The sequence below is a fragment of the Calidris pugnax genome, unplaced genomic scaffold (genome assembly GCF_001431845.1).
Source record: "Calidris pugnax isolate Ruff unplaced genomic scaffold, ASM143184v1 scaffold171, whole genome shotgun sequence".
NCBI classification, from domain to species: Eukaryota; Metazoa; Chordata; class Aves; order Charadriiformes; family Scolopacidae; genus Calidris; species Calidris pugnax.
Window position 1 is genome coordinate 5,467,615 of NW_015091064.1, and position 14,321 is coordinate 5,481,935.

The 14,321-nt window shown below is 37.3% G+C and overlaps 1 protein-coding gene across 1 annotated transcript in view; it reads left to right on the plus strand.

The window, feature by feature from the left end:
• The window catches only part of GREB1 (growth regulation by estrogen in breast cancer 1), an 86,866-nt gene that overhangs the window by 26,631 nt on the left and 45,914 nt on the right, over positions 1-14,321 (plus strand). Inside the window, exons 2-3 of the mRNA XM_014956757.1 lie at positions 8,692-8,848; positions 13,855-13,977. Of these exons, the coding sequence (XP_014812243.1) occupies positions 8,692-8,848; positions 13,855-13,977 (280 nt within the window). The remainder of the gene's footprint in view (positions 1-8,691; positions 8,849-13,854; positions 13,978-14,321) is intronic.

Below are 14,321 nucleotides of genomic sequence, written 5' to 3' on the forward strand. Positions count from 1 at the left end.
GTTTATGGGATCCTGCAGAAAAATCAAAGAAATCTGCATCAGAATATGTTGTTTCCTGCAGAGAGGAATGTGAAAGCATTTGCAGGATGAAGTGCCATTGCCTAAATGTATTTATTGCCATATCATATATTAGGCTCAGTCTGCACTACTGTTAAAACACTGGACTGTCACCCAGCTCTACGTTTACTTTTATGAAGTGGCTCCTGCACTCATTTGTGAAGATATTAAGGAATGACATGTATGATTGTCTATGAAAAGAAGTTTCACAGTAAACCAAAAAAGGAAATAAAATGAAAATCAGTGTTATCATTATGTCTGAAAATAGATTTCCAAGAAAATTCAAATCAAGAAACAAGTTAATAATAGGTGTGCAATCATCTATAAAATGTCTAAGATTTCTTCCAAATTCTTTTTGCAGATATGGATTTTTATCAGGCATCGGTCCAAATAGTGATTGTGTTTATAATTTTGAAAAATTTGAGTAGTAATCCAACGTATAACTTTTCACAAAGGGCTTTCTAATATGACCAGTTTGAACTTTGGCATTTTTTCTTCTATATAAAGATAAGCTAAAATAGAGTGCCATTTTTAAACCAATCATTATTTTAAATGTCTGAGAAAAATTCAGCTCTGGTTTGAGAGTAGGCATAAAAGTTTCTAGGCTGGAGGAAGTTTAAGTTTTCTGTAGTCGTAAAGGAAGACTAAACTATGTCTTAAAACCAAAACAGCCTTTCATCCTTAAATAATTAAAGGAATCTGGTTGCAATTGGAGTTTTCTGTTTTCCCAGAAAACTACAATGTAGGCTGTCACAGCTTAGATGCCTTCTCACTAAATTGCCAACGTGCCTTAGTCCGGATCTCCAAGCGTAGCTGTATATTTTAATGGGTTTATGGCAAGTTGGATTGCTTTGTATTTAGCCAAGCTTTAATTTTTTGGTTCAAAGTAAAGTTGAATTTGTATGAGTTTAAAAATACGATTTTTTTTTTTTTTTTGGCAGACATATCTGGAAATTCCTTTTTCCTTTTTCTGTAGAAAATACTCATTTGTGATTCTTGCTACTGTTCCCTGCGTGAATTGTAGCATTTTCATTGAAAAATGAACTCTCTGTCCTCAAAAGTAATGCTTGTTGGTTTGCAGTTGAAAAATTTCAGCAAGAATAAGAAACTATTTGATTTTAACTGAAGTTCTTCTGTTTCCAATAGCCAAAATGGATTTGAAATTATGTTTTATTAAGAATGATCCATTAAATATTTTGATTTTTTTATCTGCCTGAAGGAAAACAGAAAGCACCAGGTTTTTAATAGTGTTTTTATTGAGGTCATTTAACATTGATTTGTCCAAGTCTGTTTTCATCCCTTTTGATATGGATCTGTGTGATTTTTTCCGAGGGCACAGAGGGCAGTTAACAAATGGGCTTTATTTTTCAGTAGGTAGGGAAAATTGCATATATTTTATTTCATTGCAAAGGTGTCCATCTTAATCTCCACAGCAATCTCCTGAGAATAAAGACATCTCCCTGTTATTTACTTCTGAAGTGAGTGAGGGAACCGATTTCAGTGATTAATAGAAGCATTTTGGCTTGGGATATCAAGTTGCCAAAAAGCTTGGTGATGTCTTCCCACTTTCCACTTTAAGTGCACTTGAAATCTTGGCACCTTTCAATCTGCGCTCTTGTTCCAACATCCTGTTGCTTGGAAACATGAGTCAGCGAAAGAAATCATCTCTCTGTTAATGCAGAGAGAAAATCCCGTGTCTGTAGTCAGCCTGATATTCAAAATCAGAAGAAGATATCAGGTAAAAATTAAAAGCAAATGCAAAAGAAAAAAGAAGGGGTAGAGAGAGCTGAGTAGTCTTCTTGCAGTATATTCTCTTTATGGAAACAGTAGCAGAATTGTTCTTGGCTGTCTAAGGATGGTAAGATTATGTTCTCTGTGACCTGTCATCAACCTTAGTCAGAGTCTCTGTGTTTAATCATGAACTACTTTCCAAAGTGGCATTAATAGGAAACCATTAAGTTTAATCTGGTCTGGTTTGTAGATAACATTTCTAATATAATTCCACAGGAGATATATGGGTTTCTAAGATCTTGTAACAGAAAAGGAGCTGGAAATTCTGGCAAAGGTAACGGTGGTTTAAGTTAAAGCTTTAATGTTGCTTTTAAAATGTAATGGTCAAATGGGGTCTACTGAATTGCTGTAACTTTATTCACATATGAAACACAGAAGGACTAGAGACTTTTAGATGATCTGACAGCTTTATTGCTATGGAATAAATTACTTCACTGAAAAAGTGGATTTCAATCAACAGATCCCTAAGTGCAGATATTAATCTTTTTAGCACTGTAGAGTTGAGCTCAGCAGAGGATCATAATTTCATTTCTCAGAAACTCGTGAAACTTCAAAATTTTTCTTTTTGGGTAAGACTAACAGCAGAATATTGAACTCTTTTTGAAGATTTTGATGAAAATTGTAGGAATAATAAAACATTGTTTGGGAAATGATCTCAAATGAGGAAATATATTTAAATGTTTCCCACACTCCAGTATTATATCATAACCATCAGTCTTCTGAGCCCTTTTTTCCCTCTTTCTTACTGCCAAGTCATTCTGGCAGAATGTTATGAGCAAACAGATTTGACTTCCAGAAACAAATATTTTTTGCAAAATTTGGCGATACTCCACCTATTTACTATGCTAGTACCAACAAATAAAAAACTTCGTAAATTACTTCAAGTGATAATTTTGTGGCACACGAAGAGCCAGATCACTTTCTGAAAGAGTAAGTTTGTCTTTGCCCATGTGCTCTGCAGCTGTATTAGTAAATGGAGCGGTTGCAAGAAAAATTCCTGTGTGCCAGAAATCAATTTTCTGTTGTAATGTCTTGGCACGGCTTTGGTGCCAGGACTCGCTCTCTGCAGCGATTCCCAGGCACACTTCAGGAGCTATGGTGGGCCAGTGACCATTCCCAAAAGGCATTTTGGATGGAGTGACCTTGTTTTGAGGCTAGTAGTAAAGACATAAGCTATAATACTGTGCTGAGTCTGGTAGGGGGTGAATATCAATAACAGACTCTTAGTTCCCCTGAATTGAGAATTTTATTTAGCCTGTGGGAATGGATTTGCCACACAGCATCACTTTTACACAAGACTTAATATAGAAGATTAAAAATAATTTATTCTTCCAAATCCAAAGCGAAAGAAAGCACTGTCTATAATTGCAGATAGCTTAGTGGAAATAAGAGTAAAACATGACTAGACGGTCTTGAACTGTCTAGAACTGAATCCATGAGGAGGACCTTAGAGTATGTATCACTACCTTTGAAAATAATAGTTTTGTGCTGTCTCCAAATTTACTTTTGTTCCTATATATACATTTACATTCAAGTCCCTGCCCTAGGATTTCATTCTTTTTAATAATTGTTGTTTTTAATACAGGTTTTCAAGAATTATTAGACACTTTAGTGAACTTTAGGAATACTGATGGATTTTGGATGTTGCTGGATGGATCTAATTTATGTTCAAAGAGCAAAAGGATCACACTAATGACTTTGCTGGTAATGATCTGTGAACAAATTGTTAAACTGCAGTAAAGAATGGTTTCTCCTCCCAGACAAATTTTAATAGCCTTTTGGATACCTAAATCCATAGTTCATCTTAACAAACTCCCTCATTTTATGCAAATAATTTTTGCTCTGCCTCTTGCCATAGCAATAACAAATTATTTTGGAATAACAGTGAGCTTGGAAACATCTTACCACTCTCCTCTTAGAAATGATACAGTAGAAATTAACTGTTAGGCCACTTCAGAAGTATGAAAGCTGGCTGCTTAAATGGGGAAATACATCCACTGCTATACAGTTTTGCTGGAAGGATTAATATGTTAAAGTACTAATGTCAATTATATTTTAAAATGCAAAAAAATTACCAAGTAATGTGAAACTTTTCCTCCTGTAGTAATTTGTAAGTTGTATCTAAGATTAAATTTGTTAGTAATTAACTGTGTCTTTCGAATTTCCCGCTTAGATCCATTGGCTGTTTTTTCAAACCTTCTTAACACAGCCCACATATATTCTTTACTCAGTTTCTACTGAAGGCAGTATTTCTTTATCAGTGTATTTCAGTGGAAGTTGTCAAAACCCCTGGATTAATTTCCATGCTCTGAAGTCCATAGGTCTCCTTAGGATACCCAGTCTGTCCTAGGGATAGGGTAAGTTTTGTCCAGAATTGCTGTGCTACATCTTCAGTCTTCAGAAAATCTTAATATTCACTGATCTTTATCACAGTTGACTGCAACTAAAAAGTCACTAAAAAGTGTTACTGTCCTTATTCCACTGTGCAAAAGATCTCCCTCCAAGATCTAGGTGATGGGACTGCGTGTCCTCCTGCTGCTGGCAGTTGCCTTGTGTTATCATGGCCAGTCACTGTCACGGCTCTTGTGGTAGGTGCAGATTTTCTTCAAAACCTCGCTAGTTCAACTGCAGTTGAACTTGAAGTTGACTCTGTATGTGACAGACATTAACCCTTAAGGTCCCCGTTTTTCCTCATCTCATAATCCCTGTTTACCACAGGAATCCTGACAGTTCCTTGTTTGGCTGTTCTCTTTAGTGACTTTAGTGACTAACACACTTCTCTCATTTTCAGGTGCCTGGACTTGGCATCTCTCTTTGTCAGCATTATCCATGGATTTCTAAGATGTTGACCTGACCTGCTTCATTAGTATCTGCAATTGTTTCTTGGGCTCCCAAGCTCCTCAGAGTAGATTTCTTCTTTTTATCATGGTTTTAAGCAGCTTTTCCAGATCCAGCTCTTTCCCTGTTTTCTCCCCTTTGTATTGGCAAGTATTTCCCGCTGCATGCTCTCCATGGAAACTGACAGTGTGATAGGGAGGTGCCCTATGATTTATCAGTAGCTGGGGTCAAGGGCTATCCTTCTGTGTCAGTGTAGTTTTTCTTTTTTTAATAGATCTGGTGAGCGTCTATGTTTGTGGCTTGGAATTTCACAAGCATTTGAAAGTTTAGCCTGTGCCACCCACTTGTATGCAAGAGAGACATAAATCTGGTCTGGGAACGTGGAGTTCATTGGAGCAGGAAAATAAGAGTCAAAGCCTTTGCTTCCTGATGCCACAGAGTGAGCAATTTACAATTCAGGTACCACAGTCTGAGAAGCTTTAAAGCAACGAGGGGATGACAACCATCATAGAGTTAGTGAGAAAGAGCTTCTCCCTTGCTTGCTTCATAGAAGTAGTTTCTCCTGCAACTGAGAGTGTCACTGGGACTCTGAATGACAAAGGCTGATGCTCCTGCAATGCCCATTTTCTGATTCCAATGGTGTGTGTTTGATGATGACAATGGCTATAAAGTACTTAACACATCTTCCCAAGTATGTTCCTGGATTTATGATTGTGTTTGACGCTGTGATGATCCCACACTGTAAGATCCCACAGGTACACAAGAGTTTATCAGGTTTACAAACCCAAAATGCGTATTTTTGTTTCATTTTGCAAACCCATTCACATAATTAAATCAGCGCCCCAATGCATAAATGAACATGCTTATCCTGTAAAGAATTCCAGGACCTGCCCTTTTCACAAATAACTTAATCTTAACTGATGCCTTGTCTGTTACATCACGTCGATAAGATATTGGTTTCTGCCATCTTCGGGGTTAAATACAGGGTTTCTCTTTTGTCCACCGGTGGGCTCTGTAAATCCTGAGCAAGTATAAATCCCTGTAAATGGTATAGCTATTTCTTTTCCTAATGAACTGTACAGGATAAGAGCTGTCTATGGAATAGAGTTTATAAAGAGAAATATTACAGTGTTTTAGATCTGGATCTACACAATTAGATCCAGATAGTGATCAGTAAAGGAAGTAGCCTTCGTTGCATAAAGCAGTCAGTGTACCTCTCTGTCTGATAATGCTTTTGAGTTGTCTCAGTATGTTCTGTCTCACTCCGGGTGAATTAAAAAACATCCTATTTTTCATGTGCTTTAATGAAGCTTTTCAAGAAGTAAGTTTGAGAATCAGGTAGACCAGTCTGCTTTGCATGCTTCTGTTGAGAACAGGTGGAATCCAGACCTTTGTAAGATGAGCTGCTGCCACTGCAGTCGCACTCTTGGATACTCTCTTTGTGCTGTAGCAGTGGATGTTACAGGATCTTTTCACGTTTGGCTCCATTTTTAAAGAAAGCAATCTGTGTAAGAAAGTGTGTGAAATGGAGGAGAGCTGAATCCTGTTTCCAGTCTTGAAGGTGTAACTTTGAATGTTACCATGTTGAGAGCATGTTCATGCATTTTTATTTCTCTTTAGTCCCAACTTTAAGATTGCAGTGAACAGTCACGTGGAACCAATATTGTAGCTGCCCCTGACAATGTAGGTGGGTCCCTGAGACCGCAGATGCCTCCAGCCTAACAAGAGAAAATATTAGTTCATAATGTGGGAAGGAATTTAGAAGAACAAAGAATTAAATAGGTATCTGTCAGATATCTTGGTAATTATTTGTCCTTGTTACGTTAAACGAAACGTCAGTGTAACAATGACAAATAATTACTATGGTACCTGACAGTCATATAATGGTTGAAAGATTAATTAGAATTCAAACTAAACATCTTCTATTGCTTTTGTGTAGAAACAGCATCTAGTATAATTCATTTCAGAGCTTGACCTTGGGTTTCCTGCATACACCTCTGATAAAGCTTTTTAAGGACAATACTGATGTCGGGCTTTCCTTGTTGTCTTCAGCTGTGTTTGGTGTAGGTGAAGCAGTGCTTAAACCAAGAGGAGCCAGGGGGTTCCTGTCAATGCGGAAAGGGAACTATCATCTGCTTTTTGTGTTGGAAGGGAAGATGCATCCTCACTTCCATATTAGAGCTGAACCACTAACATGATTTGCAGCTTCTTTTTACCCTTCACCAAATAGAACGACTCACTGAAACTTTGTTGTTTGATTTTGTGTATACACACGAATATTTTGTCAGTAGTACCTGCTTCTTCTCTAGATCATTTTCTTAAATGATCAGTGGGCTGGAACACCTCTCCTGTGAAGACAGGCTGAGAGAACTGGGGTTGTTCAGCCTGGAGAAGAGAAGGCTCCATGGAGACCTTATAGTGGCCTTCCATGGGCTAAAGGAGGCCTGCAGGAGAGATGAGGAGGGACTCTTGATCAGGGAGCATAGAGATAGGATGAGGAGTAATGGTTTTAAACTGAAAGAGGGGAAATTTAGATTAAGATATTAGGAAGAAATTATTTACTGCGAGGGTGGTGAGGCAGTGGAACAGGTTGCCCAGAGAAGCTGTGGATGCCCCATCCCTGGAGGGGTTCAAGGCCAGGCTGGATGGGGCTTTGAGCAACCTGGTCTGGTGGGAGGTGTCCCTGCCCAGGGCAGGGGGGTTGGAACTAGATGATCTTTAAGGTCCCTTCCAACTCAAACCAGTCTATGATTCTAGATACTACCTGCATTGTTTTATAATTCTTATTGTGCTTCTATTAATACTATGTACATAATTTCAATAGGCTATAATATGGAGTATTAACTGCAGTATATATACAGTATTAACACGATACAAACATACAAAAATATGATTATGTATGTAAAATATGCTTTACAAAGCCCTAAAAAGATCCAAATCATCAACTTTGTCTGTTGTTCTTTTCGAACTCCTTTTTCCACCAGGAGTGGGATGTGGTTGCACAGTAGTTTTTCTTTTGCTTGCCTGGTTCCTACAGGACACTTCCCAACAGGCTCGTTTCCCAAGCGGTGCCCAGTGCTGGGGGGGCTGTTCAGTGGTCAGGAATTACTGCCACAAACAGGAAGCGTTTCATGCTTTCTATTCACAGTTACTTGAGGAGGGAAAGGACATGGGGCCCAGGGCAAGAGCTACTTTGTAATAGGACAAGAAAGCTGACATGGCTTTTGGTTACACCAGTTCATTGTATTCGCTGGGGAAGGCAAGCGGCGGTTAAGTATGTGGGATATTCAGCTGGAATAGACTCACTCCTCAATGACAGAATGAGTAAATTATGCGGGTTCACTATCAATGAAGTCCTAATAATTAAATGCAAAATCAAATAGATAACGTCTCATTTTGAAAAAAGTAAATAAATGTGTATTTTTTTAAATAAAAAGCTGTTCTATTTCCCAATATCTGAGTTACAGCATTGCTACATTATTTGAGACAGCTCCTCTAAAGACATGTTGAACTGCTTTAGCCGTGAGTTTTCAGCCACGATGGGCCATGAAAAGATAAACACAGAGAACTGTGCTATTCCTCAGGTCCTTTAACATTTATTCTGTTCAAATCATGTAAAACAGAAAAGCTGTTTTACAGAAGAGATTGTTGACTATTGAAAAGGCGTCTCCTCAGTTGCTATATAAACCAAGGAATTACTCGAATCAGATTTGTAGCCACATCTTCAAGAAGGTGTCAAAGCTTGCTGCCTTTCTGCTGAATTACAGAAAGCTGTTACTTTTAGATAACTTCCTGTAATTTACCAGCAGGATCTGCTCAGCAACCGCTGCAGTCAATGTTCTTTTCCTTTGCCTTTCTTTGTGGACAATGGAGCTTCTCTCTTTCATGAGAAATGCTGTAGCCTGACATCAACATGCAGTGATCGAGTTCTGAGTGCTAAATTGAAATCTCTTTTTATTTTTCTTTTCTTCTTGTCTCCTTTATTATTTTTTTTTTTTGGAGAAGATGGGAAATTCTTACGCTGGTCAGCTCAAGACAACACGGTTTGAAGAAGTGTTGCATAACTCTATTGAGGCCTCTCTCCGCTCAAACAACTTGGTTCCCAGACCAATCTTTTCTCAGTTGTATTTGGAAGCTGAACAGCAACTGTCATCCCTGGAAGGTAGGAAATAGTGGAATTTATATTTATGCTCAAAGACAATTTGGCTGTTTGCTCTCCCAAGGCTCAGCAGGCACATTTCAAAGCAGAATACAGAAAAAACAAAAGTATTTAAAGTTCTTCTTTGGATTTTTTTATGATGTACAAATACGTATGTATTAGAATTGGATTAAAAACACAAACTGCGTTGTCTTTTATTTTGACAAAATTAAGCCACTTGCTTACTCAGATGTATCAATATACATAAATTTAAGTACTAGGAATTGTCCCATTAAATGTGTGGAGGAATCTTTGGAGATTTGGAACATAAATCTGTTATCCTATAATTCATCATACACTGCTGAAAGTTATACAATATATTATGGTAAATATATGTTAGATTTATAAAAATTATATGCTAAGACTGATTTTCATTGTGAAAAAATACAACAGAAATATTTTTAGCTTTTAAGAAGGTTTGTAATTACTTTGGGCATAACATTTTTAGTTGTTCTGTGGTTGAAGAGGTAAAAAATTAGGATATGTTCTCTCATAAACCCTGCACACATTGGTATTTAACACATGAGATTTCTCACTGAATTTTTGTGGATGTTTCTGAGTTTCATTTGATCAGTTGTTTTTTTTTTTTTTCTTGAAAGTGGTATAATTTAAATGAACTGTATAGATCTGATAAGCAAGCTCGTGATACAATTTGGTGTCTTGGTGTGCTGTTCTGTGTAGTAGTCTCATGGTTTTCAGTGAGTTTACTGGTGTGTGAAGAACACTGGCATGTTGGTGCAGGGTTAGGATTAATAATTTCGTTATTTAGCCATTCCTGTCACCAGGGCTTTGTTTCATTTCTTTTGACCAGGTCTGCTTCTCCTGTCATTCTTCATTAAAGATGGCTTAGATATCTACGTAATGAAGAATGCATAATGGTTAGCAATCCACAGTAACAGGAAAAAAAAATATCAGCCCAAGAAGTAGTATTAGATGGAAGTATTTTGCACAGATTAAAGTCTTTACTATTACCTCATGGTAACAGCAGAGTAAACGTTTCTTGAAAAAGTAAATTGCTCACAATTCACACATCATTAGTCATTTCCTCTTCTTTTTTTTTTTTTTTTTTTTTTTTTTGCCTAATATAGGACATAATAACGGCTATACATTAATTGTTTAATTATATATGCTGTTTAATTCCTACACAAAGTGATCCTTCTATCAAACCCTTCTATAAGGATTTCATAAACGTTTCCATGGCAACCACCTGTGATGTCACAAAATGGATTATGACATCAGTCAGGAAAGTTGCTGCAGGATCAGATGCATTGTTCAGGAACAAAAGTGCAGTTTCACTCTTCTGTAACTTCTTTCTTTCAAGGCTTTCAAAGAACTTTCCAAACCTTGAGGGACCAGTTGTATTTTGTTTGCAGTTAATGGAAACAGAATTGAACTGTAATTAATTCAAAGTCTCCCAGGAGCCTGGCAGAGAACTTTCCTTTTTTGAAAGTTTCAGCCAAGGGGGATGCTGAAGGGACCTGTAAGAGAGTTTTTCCTAGGTTGCTCCTCAGGTGGGAGAGTCATGTACTCCGGTCTCTACTTCTAGCTACATGGATCCCTCTGCTCTGAAGGCCAGGAGGCATCTGAAGCAGAGAGCCATCCTTGGGGTCTTGTATAAGCCCCTTTCCTCCCCCTCTGATCGTTATCTTTCCTTGGTCCTGGCGTTCTGACACGGTGATATACTCGGAGTGTCCTTGGTCGTAGCTGCCTGTTGGTTTCCCTGTGGTGGAGCAGACATGATATAAGTAATTTAGACAAGGTAGTGCAGTGGGTCAGTGCAACACGAGTGTTTTGACTTTCCATTTTGTGGACTGATAACATGTTGTAGATGTTCAAAGTAGCATTTGGCAGCAAAACCAGCTACCAGTAAATACGGCTGATATTATGTATTTTGTCTTTGATGATGTTGCAATATCAAAATCATTAGAGAGCCTGAAAATTGAGTATATAATCAGTTTAAGAAAAAAATAATTGGAAATGGTTTTTTAAGCTTCATCAATCAGCAGTTGTAACTTGTCATTATTTTAATTTTTTTTTGTTTAGAAAACATTTTTCTGTCTCTTTTTGAAACATAAATGATCATCTAAACCAGAAAAAAAATGCCTAGCCACTGAAACTAACTTAATATCATTACATATGTGTCATGATGATTTATGTCTGAAAACAATTTAGTTGTGCAGAAGAGACTCTAGTGTGCCTGGAGACAAGTTAAATGAACATGTTGGTCCCTTCTGGCCTAGATGTTACATTTTTTGCAGTGAACTTGCGAACACCGATTTTTCCAGTGAGTACAGGTTTCCAGTCTACACAGTCTGGTTTTGAAAAAAACCTACATATCATAAACATATGCCTTTATAGGCATTTATACAATTACATTTATACAATTACATTTCCCACGTGAAATGTCTTAATCACAACTGTATAGGCATGAAGGTCTAATAAATCCTTTGTGAGATCTGAAAGGAATTCCTTTAAAGCAAACAATGGTGTTTATGGTATCTATGAATAAATTTAAGTTCAATAAAATGTGGACAGATTCTTCACAGCATGTCTGTTGGTTTAATGGTGCCATATCAAGTTATTTCCACTGACTGCCTTGTTCTGTAACATGCAACAGAAGAGCTAGGGTTGTGAATCCCCTTTTGCCATCATCTTGTCTCTGGTTTTGAGTGCTTGATTTTGTGTTCTTTTGGGATTGTTTAAGAGAAGAAAATGTGGAACAGACACATACAAACATAGAGTTCTTTGAAGGGACCCTGCTTTAAAGGTAAAATGGAAGCAGAAACTATAGATCCTTTTTAAAACAAGCAGCCGAACCCTAATGATGCCCTTTATAGGTGATAGCAGCTCATTCTTGTGTATTGTAAGTACATATTTGCTCTTGTACTCTATTCATTTTTGACCTGAAATCATTGTAGCTCTATTTCTTACTCTCTACTTCCATTTCTTGTCTCTTTTTTTTTTTTTTTTTTTTTTTTTTTTTTTTTTTTTTTTAAAAATAAAAAAAAAAAAAAAAAAAAAAAAAAATTTTTTTTTTTTTTTTTTTTTTTTTTTTTTTTTGTTAATGTGAAACTACCTGTTATGGCTGAACAAACCCAATATTTTACCACTGCCCAAAGGGGAAAGTCCCACACCTGCCCCCCCCAACTCCTCCTAGCCATATGTTCCCATTTTTTCCCTTTTCATCAATCTTGGTATTTTTTGGATCTTCTACTGGGCTTTTAAAATACATAAACTATTAAAAAAACCTGATCACTTTTATTGGCTTAGTTTTCTGCTGGGTTAGCAAGCTGGGATGTCTCAGCACAGGCTCCAGCATCAGAGCTGGCACACAGGGGAACTGTGGGAAAGTGTGGGAAAGGAGAGGAGAGCCAGACTCATCCTTTTTCACTGCATTTGGACATTAGTCAAGGTTAGGTCATAACACATAACTTACCTCTGACTTAAATAGCAAAGATGGAGAACTTCACTTTCCCCTTTGTTCACTTTCAGCATTTTTGTCTTTAGACTACAACCTTAAAACAGTTGTGTTTAACGTTATGTCCTTATCTGTGTGCACCGTGGCTGAAGCTTGATGTTTTGATACTTAAAAGTAAATGCACTCTTCAAATCCTCTTCTAGATTGGGGTCTATATATCTTAATAACCTTTAGAGACAAATCTTCAGACTCCAGATTTACTTTCTTCAGCTTCCTTCCTAATTCTCATTTATCCTGTAGGGTTTTTTTTAGCTGATTCTACAATAATTTCTCGATAAAATGAAAAGCTATTCTGAGGAGGGTTGCAGGGAAGAAAAATCCTTGATGAATATTCTATGGGATTCTGAGTGCCTTATCCAAAGTCAGTGGAAGCAAAGAGAGTATGTTCAGTTAACAGTGAGCCTTGGAGGATGACTGCAGTGTATTTCATTGTTTTTCTGTTTCAAGACTAAAAGCTGGATAAACAGAATAATGTAGGACCGTAATTGCTATTTTACTTTCCCAAGTAAAGAAGCAATCTTGAGTTGAAAGGCTGAAACATACACCAATAATAAGCGAGTGAATCCTCTTAACAAGCAAGCTAGTGGGTAAAAATACTGATTTAGGTAGCCAGCACACCAGAAAAGGGGTTTAAAGAAGAGAATCTGAAGAAGAGATGCCTAAAGCCCTCTTAAAAAATCAAGCCTACATCATGTATTCTTCTCCCCAGCATTTAGTATTGCCTCCTAGGCTATCACAGTCCATGCACAGGCTGCTGTGAATCATCTTCCTCGACATCTGCCTTTCCTTGACACCGTACAGGGAGCAGCAGTGCTTCACTCACTGCTCTGGATTCGGTAGGAGACACAAGGCCTGAGAATTAGGTGTTCTTATTGTTGCATCTTCGGTATCCTGCACCGAGTTTCAAGCAGGAACTGTTTCTTCAATTTCCTGTACAGAACCAAGGACATGGTCAATACCTAATTAATAAAATCTGTACTTGGATAATAGCCAGGACATTCTAAAGTGCTAAAAAGTAATGACTTTGGGTTTATATTGGTTGTTAATATTATAAACAAAGGATACAGTTACACTGTTTGAGCGGCAAGAGTTCAAACACTAGGAGTTAAGCCTCTAAGATCATGAGGTTAGCTTAAAAATAATGAAATTTTAAAAAATAATAACTTGAGGATTCTTTTTATTTGTCCTTTAGTGGTTTTTTTTACTTCCTCAGGTGCAGTTGGGTCATGATTTTGAACTTTTTTTTTTGCACAGGAGCTGTAAGCGTTATTTTTTTGGTGGAAGACATTCTATTGTAAGCATGACTGGAAGTTGGAGCTTTAAGGAAACAACAAATAACCTAACATAAGAATTGGCAACAATAAAGTCATTGTCAAGAGGAGAGAATCCAGTTTACTGTAATACTTTCTGTAACTGGGTCACCCTGTTCATTCATTGGTTTGTTGCCAGCATTTTCTGTTGTCTAAGTCATTTACGTGGTGATAATTTGTAGCAGGCAGCAGAGCAGATAATGAGGAAGAAGAAGAAGAGGAAGAAGAAGAAGGCTCAGAATCAAGTAGCCCTCCTGTTTCTTACCAGATGAAGCCTCCCCCAGAAGGATGTTGCACTACTGATGGTAAGAAATGCACTGAACATGCTATAAGAAAGCATTTGCCCTACTGAAGAGAGTAGGATTGGGGCCATTTCCTCTATAATTCTTCAGAATGAGATAATCTATACAGTATAGAAATCTTAAAAATGTCATTGTTCATTACCTGCCAGATATCAACACTCTTTTCTATTTAAAGTGAAAACTGAGGAAAAGCTGGTGAAATTCACCATTTTTGAATGTCTGACTTAAGTTGTGATGCTGTTAGTAAATAGTCCCATAAATCTGTAGGTTGCAAAACATTATCAAGAGAAGTTCCACTGTACATTTTCAGATTTTTGTTTGTTTATTGTACTAGTAGCATCTGTGTA